Source organism: Lagopus leucura, unplaced genomic scaffold (assembly GCF_019238085.1).
Source record: "Lagopus leucura isolate 7727_CA_CO unplaced genomic scaffold, USGS_WTPT01 Super-Scaffold_100126, whole genome shotgun sequence".
Classification (NCBI taxonomy): domain Eukaryota; kingdom Metazoa; phylum Chordata; class Aves; order Galliformes; family Phasianidae; genus Lagopus; species Lagopus leucura.
Window position 1 is genome coordinate 190,907 of NW_024962329.1, and position 12,532 is coordinate 203,438.

The 12,532-nt window shown below is 54.1% G+C and overlaps 2 protein-coding genes across 5 annotated transcripts; one reads left to right on the top strand and one right to left on the bottom strand.

The window, feature by feature from the left end:
* Positions 1-1,702: 1,702 nt before the first annotated feature.
* G6PC1 (glucose-6-phosphatase catalytic subunit 1) lies at positions 1,703-4,835 on the top strand. The gene is made up of 5 exons (XM_042887912.1): positions 1,703-1,989; positions 2,369-2,478; positions 3,230-3,338; positions 3,490-3,605; positions 3,888-4,835. Exons 1-5 carry the CDS (start codon positions 1,760-1,762, stop codon positions 4,397-4,399), a joined length of 1,077 nt encoding a protein of 358 aa, XP_042743846.1. The 5' UTR covers positions 1,703-1,759; the 3' UTR covers positions 4,400-4,835.
* Positions 4,836-5,119: 284 nt separating this feature from the next.
* On the bottom strand, positions 5,120-12,479 carry LOC122189089 (putative protein PTGES3L). 4 transcript variants are annotated; one of them, XM_042887909.1, is made up of 17 exons: positions 12,377-12,476; positions 11,908-12,057; positions 11,731-11,797; positions 11,311-11,409; positions 10,879-10,968; positions 10,737-10,790; positions 9,932-10,054; positions 9,702-9,861; positions 9,296-9,353; positions 8,803-8,959; positions 8,590-8,706; positions 8,268-8,398; positions 8,057-8,123; positions 7,807-7,898; positions 7,136-7,190; positions 6,597-6,691; positions 5,120-6,435 (listed from the first exon to the last, which is right to left on the bottom strand). In XM_042887909.1, the coding sequence occupies exons 1-17, from the start codon at positions 12,382-12,384 to the stop codon at positions 6,300-6,302; spliced, it is 1,659 nt and encodes a 552-aa protein (XP_042743843.1). In that variant the 5' UTR covers positions 12,385-12,476; the 3' UTR covers positions 5,120-6,299. The 4 variants fall into 4 exon arrangements, with proteins under 4 accessions (XP_042743843.1, XP_042743840.1, XP_042743842.1 ...); XM_042887906.1 differs by lacking the exons at positions 10,737-10,790; positions 10,879-10,968; positions 11,311-11,409; ... (1 more) ...; positions 11,908-12,057; positions 12,377-12,476 and adding an exon at positions 10,134-10,234; XM_042887908.1 differs by lacking the exons at positions 5,120-6,435; positions 6,597-6,691; positions 7,136-7,190; ... (6 more) ...; positions 9,702-9,861; positions 9,932-10,054 and adding an exon at positions 10,368-10,559 and having other exon boundaries at positions 11,908-12,021; positions 12,377-12,479.
* Between the last annotated feature and the right edge of the window lie 53 nt (positions 12,480-12,532).

Consider the following 12,532-nt stretch of genomic DNA (forward strand, 5'->3'; position numbering starts at 1 on the left):
TGGAGTATGCTTGTCCTGCTTGTCCCCATCCCCCAGTTCCTTTTGCTCCCATTTCCTACAGCATAACTTTTGAGGGATTAATTGCTAACTGTTTCAAAAGATATTGGATGTGGGAGCCAAGCCCATTGAATTCCTTTGTGCTGGCCAAAAGCTCTCAGCTGAGGACACCAAAATGAGCTGCTGAGGAATTTAGTTTTGCAAGAGTAATTCTATTTCTGTGCAAACTTCTGCTCCATTTTGCATGCTGGGGGTTAGGATGCTGTGCTCTCCCTCAAGCGTGGCTTTCCCTGCCAGCACAGAGCAGATGTTCTGGGGCTGGACCCTGCCAGCCTGCACCAAGGTTTACCTGTGCTCACACTTCCCTTTCCTGGGAGCATCAGAGCAGCCCCAGCTCATCAGGACACCAAGACTCAGCTGACTGCAGAGTGCCGGTGATGCTGCTGCTCTGCCGTGTTATCTCCAGCCTCTTGCTGCTCTGCACCTCAAGGTAGATCTCTAAATATTTTCACTGCCCTAAATAAATTGGTGTTTTCCAATAAAAACAGTCCTTCCTGGGCCTGGCAGCTGCAAGACATCATGGTGGTCGCTTGAGGCAGGGGGCAGGAAGAGGGAGGACGCTGCCCTGTGCCTCCCGCTGCTGCTGGACACAGCCTCTGCATTGCGTCAAACTGCACCATGGAGCAGTTCAAGGCTCCTGACCTGAACTTTCTAGAGAAGTGAGAGATAAGTGGTGCATTTTCACTGGCTGCTAATCATTAACACTCTGCTGTCTGCTCCTGCTGTGTGTACAGCTGTGTGCCTGAGGCTCTGGCCAGGTGCCTCGTGCTGCTCTGCTGTGTGTCCCTGCAGCAGCCAGGGATGGACAGCTGGATTTGTCCTGCTGGACTGACCCCAGTGTTCCAGGATCCTGGGGATCCTGTGTTACCCGTTCACCCTTAACTCCCAGAGAGGAACAGGAAAATAGATCTGTCAGAGCTGCATGGCTGGGGTGGAAAGATGACAGGCAGGGACCCTGTGTGACAAGGGATGTCTTCAGCTCCATCTGCATTTCTGAGGGCTGGCAGGGCTGGAAGGATTAACCTGGGGATGTGCTAGTTAGGATCCTCTCCCTACCTGTTTTGCACAGGTCCTGAAATCCTACAGATCTTGGGAAAACACTGCTGGCAGCCAAGACCTCACCAGGCCTTGCTCTGGGGTTCTCCTGAAACAGCTTGGGAAGTTTCCTGCTGAAGAGAGCACTGGTTGTGTCAGCCTGGCAGACTGTGATAACAGTGCTTTGTCATCAGGTGCAGGTTTCAGAGGGGGTCAGGGTATTGGGCAGCCCCTGCTCTATACAGAACCTGATCCACAGAGGGATAGGATAAATGCTATTCCATCCCTCTGCAGGTATTCAAATCTCTCCCCTGCTAGTGAACATTGGGGTTCACTAGCATATCAGGTTTCATTTTATTTTTTTTTTGTGGGGGAGCCAGACAGAGCAGGGGCTGCAGAATCCCCCCCGAGTAATGGGGCAGTGAAGGGTTAAGGCTCCTACAGGGCGTACCCTATGCCGCCCTGCGCCTGTTTTTCCCCTTTTTGCAAGTTGTTCCAAGCACGTTTGTAACAACCCGCCAGTGATGCACCCTTCAGCAAAAGTGGTTTGGGTCCAAAGATCAGTGCTGGGGCAAGTGACCTATCGGCAGCAAACACGAACCCGTGGGGTATAAAACTGCGGTGGAGCACGGGACAGCCTGAACCAGGCAGGAGGCCGTGTAGGAGGATGGAAACCCCCATGAACCTCCTGCATGATGCAGGCATCCAGGCGACGCACTGGCTGCAGGAGCATTTCCAGGGCTCTCAGGATTGGTTCCTCTTTATCTCCTTTGCTGCAGACCTCAGGAACACTTTCTTTGTTCTTTTCCCTATCTGGTTCCACTTGTGTGAGCCAGTGGGCATCCGGCTTATCTGGGTGGCCGTGATCGGGGACTGGCTCAACCTCGTCTTCAAGTGGTGAGTAGTGCTGTGCTGCAGCTCGCTGCAGGTTCACCAACATGGCTGGATTAATATAGCCAGATGTGTGCCCAGTCCTGATGTACCGCCTTATACTCTAAGCATGTGATGAGGACAGGTGGCCTCTGCCTATGCTGGCATAATAGGATGGCTCCCCATAGCCTGAAAAGGCATGGAAAGAGCAGACATACCCTCTTCTCTGAATATCAGCTTGCTCCCAGGGCATTCCTGCTCCTTGTCTTAAGGGTTTGGGGATGGGGACAGGGACAGGTGCTGTCTGGGTGATATTTTGACGCCTTCCAGCTCACAGCCAGAGCTGGAACCACAGCCCATTCTGGTGCCCAGGACGACCAAAGATCCCTTTCTACTTTCATTTCAGGATCCTGTTTGGTGAGAGGCCATACTGGTGGGTGCATGAAACTGATTATTACAGCAACACCTCTGCGCCGGCCATCCAGCAGTTCCCACTCACCTGCGAGACTGGCCCCGGTAGGGTCCCCTGCTCTGACAAAAGCAGTTGGCACTTTGCCCAGGGAACCAGGAGTCCTGATCCTAGGCTGGGGTGGTGCTGGCACAGCCAGGGCTGTTATCTCAGCCATTATCACTGAGCTGTGGGGCCGCTGCCATGTTCTGGTGCAGAGCAGACTCTTACCCTTGGTGTGTGCAGATGTGGCAATTTAGCACAAACTTGGCCTGTGGGGGGCTGCAGAGATGGTGGGGACCTGGATCATCTTGTGATGGGGAAATGCTGAGAGCCCTGGTGCGGCTCACTTGGCAAAGAGAAGGTATTGAGGGGATCTGATCAGTATCTGACGCAAGGAGGCCAGGATCCATTAGGTGGTGACCAGCACCAGAACAGGGAACATTGGCACAGGGAGTTCTATCTGACTGCGAGGAAGAACTTCTGTGATGTGAGAGTGGTGGAGCTCTGGCACAGTTGCCCAGATTGGTGCTGGAGTCTCCTTCTTTGGAGATACCCAAATCCATCGGGACTCATTCCTGTGCAACCTGCTCTGGGGAAACTGCTAGGAGGGGCCGGGAGAGGTCGGGGGGGTTGAACTGGGAGAGCTCCAGAGGTCCCTTCTGCCTCCCACAGTTCTGTGATTCTGTGCTCCCTGTGCCACGGTATCACCTGCCTGCAGGCTAGGAATGGGTGCTCAGTGTGGGACCCGCTGGGGCACGAGGGTAGCAGGGACAGCCTGCTCTGAGGGGGCTGACCTAAGCCCTGCTTCTTACCCAGGGAGCCCCTCCGGCCATGCCATGGGTGCAGCAGGAGTGTACTACGTCATGGTGACTGCCCTGCTTTCCATCGCCATGGGCAAGAAGCAATCAAAAACACTGAAGTACTGGTGAGTGTATGCAAGCCCTGACCCCGAGATGAAAGGGATGCAGGTAGACCTGTTTAGGTAGCAGCACTACAATGCTCTAGCACCACTCAAAGTCCATGGTGGCAGCATGTGCCAGTTTTGGCACTGATGGAACTGTTTTTACCCCTTGCAGGATTCTGTGGATCATGCTGTGGACGGGGTTCTGGGCCGTTCAGGTCTGTGTCTGTCTGTCCCGTGTTTTCATCGCTGCCCACTTTCCACATCAGGTCATCGCAGGGGTCATATCTGGTGAGCTCACTTTGGTTCTGTCCCTTCGACAACTTAGCACACCCCTGTGCTCCCATTGTGTGCACGAGAAAGGAGCAGGAGCAAGCAAGAACTGCAGACAGTTGCTCTGCACTTGTTGCTGTTGAGAAGGAGCCTTTGTCCATGTGCCATTGGATGTGGGCTGGGGGACATGGGAAGAGGAATTTGAGAGCATAAGGGTGCAGCAGTGACCGTCAGGTCTGCACCGCACTCTGGAGCCGCTCTTAATCTCACTCTGACTGCTAGTACCTCTTCTCCTGGCAGGTATGGCCGTGGCTGAGACCTTCCAGCACATCCATTCCATCTACCATGCCAGCCTCCGCAGGTATCTGGGCGTCACCTTCTTCCTCTTCAGCTTCGCCTTGGGCTTCTACCTGCTACTGCGTGTGCTTGGTGTTGAATTGCTCTGGACTCTGGAGAAAGCACAGAGGTGGTGTGCCCGTCCTGAGTGGGTCCACATCGACACCACACCCTTCGCCAGCCTTCTTCGCAACCTGGGCATCCTCTTTGGGCTGGGGCTGGCCCTGAGTTCCCACATGTACCTGGAGAGCTGCCGCGGGAAGCAAGGCCACCAGCTGTCCTTCCGCCTAGGCTGTGCTGCCGCCTCGCTGCTGGTCCTGCACCTCTTTGATGCCTTCAAGCCGCCCTCGCACATGCAGCTGCTCTTCTATGTCCTTTCCTTCTGCAAGAGCGCAGCTGTGCCACTGGCCACCGTCGGCCTCATCCCCTACTGCATCTCTCAGTTTCTGGCCACGCAGGACAAAAAGGGTGTCTAGGGACAGGTAACAGTGTGGCCACCCTGGCTCAGGAACCACGGGATTGTGGGGGTTGTGCTGGTTTCTCTCCATTACAGCTTCAAGGGCTGACTCCAACATGGCGTGCACCCACGGTGCCAGATGCGCCACAGGTGCCTGTGGCACAAGGGACAGAGACAGCAGGAGCAAGGCACTCTCAGTTGTGGGTGCTCAAAGGCTGTGGCAAGGCAGCTCTGCAGGGGGACAGGCGGGAGATGGAAACAAACACCAGCTCGTGGAAGCCTCCAGCCCCAAGGCTCCTCAGCCCCTGCCCAGTGCTCACTGGTCAGTGAGAACCACTGCCCACTGTTCACTGCTGCGTGGAGCAGCTCTGGGTACGTGTGTGTATACATGCACGTATATGTAGTGCTGTGTCTCTAAACAAGGCGTATTTTATTAAAGATGAAGATGTATTTTATTGGCGAGTTCAGCTGTCTTGTGGGTGTGGGGATGGTGCCCAAGTGCCATCCCCAGGGACAGGGAAGCTGTTGGTGCTGAGAAGGATATTCCTTCTCAGGTCCTGCTCCTGCCTGCTGCAAGACATGGCTGGAAGCACAAGGAGAGGTGGAACCAGGCTTCTCCAAGTCTTCCTGCTGCCTAGAACATACAGGCATGTAAAGGAGAACTCAGGAGTTCTCCTTGGGAAGGTGCACGGAGGTGTCCTGACTGAAGTTCAGCAGTGACTGCACAGAGGGCAGGGAGGCAAAGCTGCTTTTGTGCTCTTTATTCAGGGACCCTGTATGCACCACACGCCAGCAATGAAAACACATTTGTGCCACCTCACTACTGAGGGCAGCAAGTAGAGCTTCAAGACCCAGCAGGTCTGTGTGGGGCCGGTGCAGTGCTGCTTGGCAATCCCACACCCCCTGTACCCTGCCCCATTAGCAGAACAGCTGACTGTGATAGGAGTGACTCCAGTACGTAAACCCACAAAGCACGGTTAAAGCTCATGACAGCAATCAGTGCATGCTGGCAACTGTCAGAGACAGTGCACGTACAAGGTGCATGCAGCTCAGATATGGTGTCTAATGCTGCATGCACAGGGTGATAAAGACCAAACAGCAAATCATTCGAGTCCCATGTTAAAATCCCATCAAAGTGGGAAAGTGGGCTGTAAACATCCCATCAAAGTGGGCAAAGTGGGCTGTAAACATCTAAAGATGGAGTTCAGCTGTGAAGCTTGTTTTTCACAGGAAAAGCTTCAATAGGAAGCTTACCTAGATTAGTAACTCCCAGGTTTCCACTGACTGGGAAAGGACAGTGTTGACCAAGTTGTCAGTCTAGCTGGGCAAGGATGCAGCCAGCACCTCTGGGCACCCTGCGTGTCGGGAAAAAGGACTGCTGCTTCCCCTCCTCCTGCAGTAAAGTGTCACAACAGGAGCTGATGGCCTGCACAGCCTTGTCCCTTAGCCTGATCCTGCTACTCACAAACAGCTCAATAGCTGGCAGAGGGCTCTGCTGTTCGTTGAGTGACAGCGCAACATAGGCAAGCGAGGAAACCATGTGAGGCTGCTGCTATCCTATACACTCACGATAAACATCTTTAAGATGGAGATTTGTCTGTCTCTATTTTTCTGTTTATTATGAACATCTGGACTAAACCTGCCATGCTGGTTCTAGGAGGGAAAAAAAACAATACCTAGACCCATATCAGGTGTTTTTTGACCATGGCTCTTCAGTGCCCCTTTTGCTTCTGCAGCTGAAGTTATAGCAGCCTTGGGGACTGCTGGCAGAAATGGCAAGCTGGAGAGACATGGAGTAGTAGTCCTTCCTAACTACATGGGATTTTATGTGAGATTTTTTTTGTCTTTATTTTCTGGGAGAGAACTTAGTGGAGATCATACAAAGCAGGGATGACAGCCCTACTTTTAAAATTCTTTCTTTATGCTTCATCTCTCTGTTGACTGATGAATTCCTGGAGCAGAGCTTGCACTTCTCCTCGACGACTCATCTTGGTTGCCTTGCCCTGGTAGCGGCCTCGCTTCCCAGCTCCTTTGCCTTCCAGCAGCTCTGCCACCCTGCAGAAACGTCAGGACATGCTGAAGGCCACTCACTTGCAGAGGAAAGTAGCTTGCCCTTACATGCTCAGTGAGCATAGAAGGCTCCATGCCCTAATTACACTGCTCAGCTGCTTGGGCAGAAGTCTCACTAATTTTAAAGAAAACATAGAACACAGTACCTGGGACCTAAATTCTCAACTGCTTCAACAGGGCCAGCTAGAAGAAAGAGTCCTGCTTCTTTTTCATCTCCCACAGTCAGGAACAGCAGGATTTCCTGTAGATGGAGAGGGATGATGCTCCCAAAGGGCCAGTGCCCTCCTTTTCCCATTAAGACATTAAAACAAGTAGTAAGTTTGTGCTCATTACTGAAACTCAATTTGGAGTAAAAGGGAGGGAGCTTTTGAAGCTTTCAGACTGAATTGTACATTGTGGGAGACCGAGCAGGTACCAGAGTTAGGTTGTCCAAAGTTAGCATGTCCAAAGAGGATCTGCATGGCTTTTTGGGGATAAGCTCTTCCACACTGCTCTGAATTTTCACTACTGCATTTTTTGACTATTGAGGATCCCCAGCACCCTGAGGCTGCTGGGAACCACAACCTCTTCTGCAAGGAAAGAGACTTGTAGCTTGTGACTGGTGCAAATGGAAGCCTATCCAGCCTTGCTACAAAGTTGAATGACAACACCACTGGTGGCAGGTTAGTCTGCATCAACGACTCACCTCTTTCCCAATCTCATTAGCAATGATGTTCATAAACTCAGAGTCACCCTCTTTCCTGCATAGACAGGTAAAAAGCCACTTCAGAGAAAAAAAAAAAGTATACATACCCACACCAGAGTCCAAAACATTAATAACAAACTGTAGGCAATGATTCTCCAAGCTTAGCTTTTCTCAGTTTTCCATTTTGTTTGCTTAAGAATAAAATTTCCACTAACATCAGAGAAGTTGAAAGGTAAGATCTGCAAGCACAACCTATGATTGTGTCTGAGGTTTTGGTCTCTTGCAATCAGGCTGCAGATTATTTTCTTTCTATACATATAAATCCTTTTTATAATTTCTTGTGGGTATATTAGGAATTATTTAAGTGTTTAAGAAATTAGGCTCCTCAGTTTTATTTGAAAATACTGTGAGCAAAAAGACATGAGACAATCACTTCTTAGCTATAGCATCAGAGGAATTCAGTAACTGAATTACTAACACATTGCTTTAACTATACAACCTTTCAGCAGGCCCAGACAGTTCTTTCCACCTTGTTTGTAGCTGTCCTTGAGAAATTTTTGACTTTTAAAAATATAATTGTCATAAACAGGCCTGAATAGGTGTCAAGGAAATGCAGCTCTCACAAATCATATACCATGGGTTCTTATCCTTTTTCCTGAACTCCTCCATACCTGTGTAACACAAACAGCGGACTTTGAACAGGTTTGCTTTTGAAATCCCGGGCTATCAAAACAGCAATGTCTCTTAGCAGGTTCAAATTATTCTGAAAGAAAAGTGAAAAAGCAGCACCACAGATGGTTAACCAGCGTGAACTGATATGTGCTCGCAGAATTGGAAGCAGTTTTGATAAAAACGGACGCCTCAATTTCAGGTCAGCTCTACAGGAAGCAGACAGTCTGCTTTCCTCAGCCAACCTCATACCTTCTGAAGCAGTTTCACAGAACTCTGCAATCTCTTCACGGCCTCTACATGCTCACCTGGTCCATTTCTGAAAGAAAAAGGAAAATTTGGATCACTGCTCTCAAGTGGGTAATATATAATAAAAAACATCATGTAGAAGCACCTGAGACTTATGCTACATTTGTCAGAAGGAAAAATAAAGATGAAAGAACCAAAGTGAAAAGGGTATTACTTCAGCAGTGAGGTCAGGGCCTTCTCAGTACGGTGACTTTGTTCAACTGACTTCAGCACTCTATTTCCTGCCAGGAAAACCAAGTTGGTTTTGTTCTTTTTCCCTTTCTCTGTGCAAAGAAGTTTAATAACCTTAAACAGAAAAATACCTTGGTTAGAAAAGGAGAATGGTATTTTGCTTTTATCCTCATAGGTGGTCACCTCTGCCCATTTTCCCTCCAGGACAATTTCAAGCAGACCCTGTACCTCCAGGATTTCTGCTGTCCTTGAGCTGTATGTGTGTGCTGAGGGCTCCTGGAGGTAATGTGGCTGCAGCCCCCTACCTGCAAGTCACTCAGGTTGGAGACATGAGTCCCACAGCACATGTTGGAGTCTATGCCTTCAATGTCTACAACTCGAACTGGCCCCGTATGGTCAACTGGTAAGCCACGGCTTCTCACCTAGCAGAGCAGGAGAATGGCAGACAAACCAATATCCATGCTGCAAGTGCTTTGGTCCCATGGGTACTGCCAGCTTCCTTCACTCCCATCACTTACTGTTTCAACCTCAGAGTCATCTGCAGCCAACTCCCGCACTGTCACAGGTATCCTCTCTCGGATCTTCTCATTCACGCTCTGCTCCAGCGCTGCCATTTGCTCTGTGGTCATGGAGGGGGTGTCCAGCTCAATGACACTCTGCTGCCGGCCCAGCTCCCTGCACAGATGAAGAACATCTGCTGCTGTGAAGAGCAGATGGAAGATCCCTCCAGGCAGCACCAAGTGCCACCTGAGAGGAGCTGCTGGGAATGTGACTGAAACCAAATGCTTCTCTCCCTGCTATTTAAAGGGCATCAGATGCAATCACGCCCATGCAACAGGACAAGAGAAAGCAAGCAGTTTACACAGCTTGTCTTATTTCAGCCCAGGCCATCTGAGCTTAGGCGAAATATCGCAGCACATGCTGCTTTCCATTACCAACGTGCACCCCCTCCTGGCCTGGTGGCACACACACCAGGTGAGACTAAGGTTAATGGCTGCTTTTCCAGCTCACCATGAAGTTGTTTTGAATCCAAACATCCGCTCTGCCATGGCAGTGATGAGGTGCTGTCCTGGAAGAGATGTGCAAGCAGTGGCTTTGAGCTCGAGATGCTGGAAAGGGTCCTCCACCAAACCGCACAGTTATTCTGCCGACGTTCCCCGCGGTGTTTGGGCCCGGCCCAGGCGCTGGGAGGCTGCCGGCGGCAGGTGGAGGGGCAGCTGTCACCGGGTGGCCCTGCGGAAACCCCGGGGCACCACGGTGCACTTCGAGTGTCTCCGGCGCACCGCGCATCGCCTCCAGCCCCGCGAAGCCACCTCACGAGCACGGTGGGGACAACCGGGGGGGCGGGAGGGAACTGGCGGGCGAACCGGGAAGGGACGAAGCGCGCGCCGCCCTCCTCACCCGCCCGGCCCCGCACCCGAGTGCTGCTGCATGTGATCGAAGCGGCGCTCCCAGTCCAACGACAGCAGCACGGCGCTGCCCGGCTCCAGCGCCGTCTCCACGAAGTGTACGGCCTGGGCGCCGCGCCGGGTGACGCGCAGCACTGGGACGGCGCCGATGAGGCCGCGGTCATCGGGCTGAGGAGACAGAGAGCCGTCGTCCGGGCCCGGCCGCGCCGCCCCGCTCCTCGCCCGGCCCCGGCCGTACCTGCCCGCCGCCCTCGGGGAAGAGGATCGTGTCCTCCAGCACCACCTGGAAGCCGCGCGTCGGCTCCCCGCCGCCCTCGGGCCGCAGCTCGGCCTCCCGGCACGACACCACCCTCGTGGCGAACTGCAAAGCAGATGGGGCGGCGGCACCGTGAGGGGCCGGACTGGACCGGGCCGCGCGGCGCCGCCAGCCCCGCTGCTACCTGCCGGGCCCAGCTGTCCCGCTGGCAATGGAACACCATAGCGGCGGCCCGGGCTGCGTAGAGAGGGCGAGCGACGGCGGCCGGATGGCCGAGGGAGGAACTTGCGGCTGGCGGGCGGGGCTGGCAGAGCGGCGGATCCGGCTCGGAGCGCGCTGCCGATGGGCGGAGCTCCGCCTCTCAAGGCGCTGCCCTCCCGTCCCGCGGATCCCCGAGCTCACGGCACGCCGTGGCGCATCGCGGCAGCACTTCGCGTTTATTGACTCGCGCGTACTCGGCCCCGGAGAGCCTGCAGCTCTCGCCGCCGTGCACTGGGCTCCGCCGCTCCCTTCCGCAAACCGGCGTCATCCCTCGGTGCTCCGCTTTCTTCGCCCGTGTCCCGGCTCGTTGCTGTGCGCTGCTTTGTGGAGCCGTGCTTCAGAGGTCGTCCTGCGGAGGGATGAGGAGTGTGGTGGGAGGAGGCCAGCGGCAACCACCTGGTGCTGTCCGGGAGCCCCTGGGTGCATCCCCACAGCACACTGCAACCCAGGGGGCAGCAGCTGGAGCAAGAAGAGTGCCAGGGACTTCTGGAGTGCCTGGGGAATAGAACTCCGAGGCTCTACTCACATCCAGGTCATCCATGGTCGGAGGAGGGGCTTTGTCCGTCACCTTCTGCAGGAGCTGGATAGGGAACAAAGGTCTGTGGAAACGACACGGCTGGCTGTCCCCCAACGTGCCAAGCAACCTGTGCACACAAAACCAGGCTCACCTCTGCATACTCCTCCACCATGGCCCTCTCCACCTCCTCGTCCCCTTCCCAGTCTCGCCAGTTGTCAAAGTCAACGGAGAGCCAGGCTGGCTGTGGGCAGAGAGTATCCCCTGAGGAAGGAAGCAGTGTGGCCCTGACCTCACACGGAGCAAGCATGGGCTACTCCTGCATAGGAGAATGTCCCTGTGGCTGCAGGGGCCAATCCTGACCCTACCCACATCGAGGATGGGAATGCCACATCTTCCTCAAAGCACTTAAGTGAGCTGATAGGGAGCAGGAGGCATTCCTGTGTCTGCTTACTGAGAGCTCTATTTTGGGGTGGCTGTATCAGGATCAGGGTGTCTGTCCTGGGGGCACGTGGAACCCAGAAAGCCACTGTACTGGGTACAGTCAGCCGCAAAGGCTCTCCTTACTGTCCAGCACCATATGCACCTTGATGTTTTCCTTGGTGATGCGGGGCCAGGCCACTTTCTCCTTCCACTTCCTCATAAAGCACGTGATGGAGCGGTCAGAGCGCTTCTCTCGTGAGTCCTGCCAAGAGATGAGGATGTTTCCCCTCATTGTCTGCTGTGTTCCTCTCTAATCCACAGCAGATACACAGAGGATCAAAGCTCAGCCACACTTGGGCTGTGGTACACAGAACCATGGAGAAGAGTTGTTTGCAGCCCAGCACTGTGCTGCATGTGACAGACTCAGGATCAGGTTTTCCAGGCTTGTGCTCAACCCACTCAGGCTCTCAGAAAATGAACAGAATGCAGCTCTAAGCTGCACTGCTCAGGACAGCACAGGCTCTGTTCGATTCTGAGCATGATGCAGGCTGTCAGGGAATGGCCTGCTGGGGAGAAGTCTCACCTTGGAGTTCACTCTGGCATACAAATTGATCTCATTGTAGAATTCTACTCCATCTGCGTTTCTGCAACTGCCAAAATACAGATACCTGGTTCAGGACAGAGCTGACCATACGCTTCACTGGCTCACACAGGGTCCTCCTTCCCCCAAGATCCCCATAGCTCCAGACCTATAGCCCACCTGAACACCAATCGGTGATCCTCGATGATGACCTGAACATCTGTGCTGTCCTCCACGCAGAACTCCAGGAAAACATACCGCGGACGGTCATACCACAACGTCTTTGCGTGTTGCCTGGGAAAACACGGGCTGTGGGTACTTCCATAGAACCTTCAGTGCAGCAAAGACAGACTGCGCATCAGGCACGAGCAGAGATTTGGGCCAAAGCCTAGTTGGACCCCTCGCCGGTTACTCAGCGGGTGGCAGCAAGCACACCCAAGTGCACAGCAGCCGCGGGCTGCAGCAGGCCGCGATCGGCCACCCCTGCCGTGTCCATTACCAGCAGCGGCTGTCCTGGGGCCCTGCCCGGGGCCTGGTTTGGGTGTTGCCTCAGGCTTTTTTTCGGGTGTTGCCCCAGTGTGTTTGGAACTCGACCGGGCGCTGTCCCGGGACCCCGCCACGCGCAGTCCCGCAGAACGGGCACGCTCACCTCGCCATGTCGGTGCTCTCCCCGCACTATCTCGGACCTCCGGGAACGGGGCCGGTCGTTTTCCTCCCGGTCCCTCCGAGCCTCAAGGGGGCGCACTGGCAGCTCGCGGCAGGGGCCGCGCCCTCGTGCCGCGTCCTGGTTCCGCGCTGCCCCGCC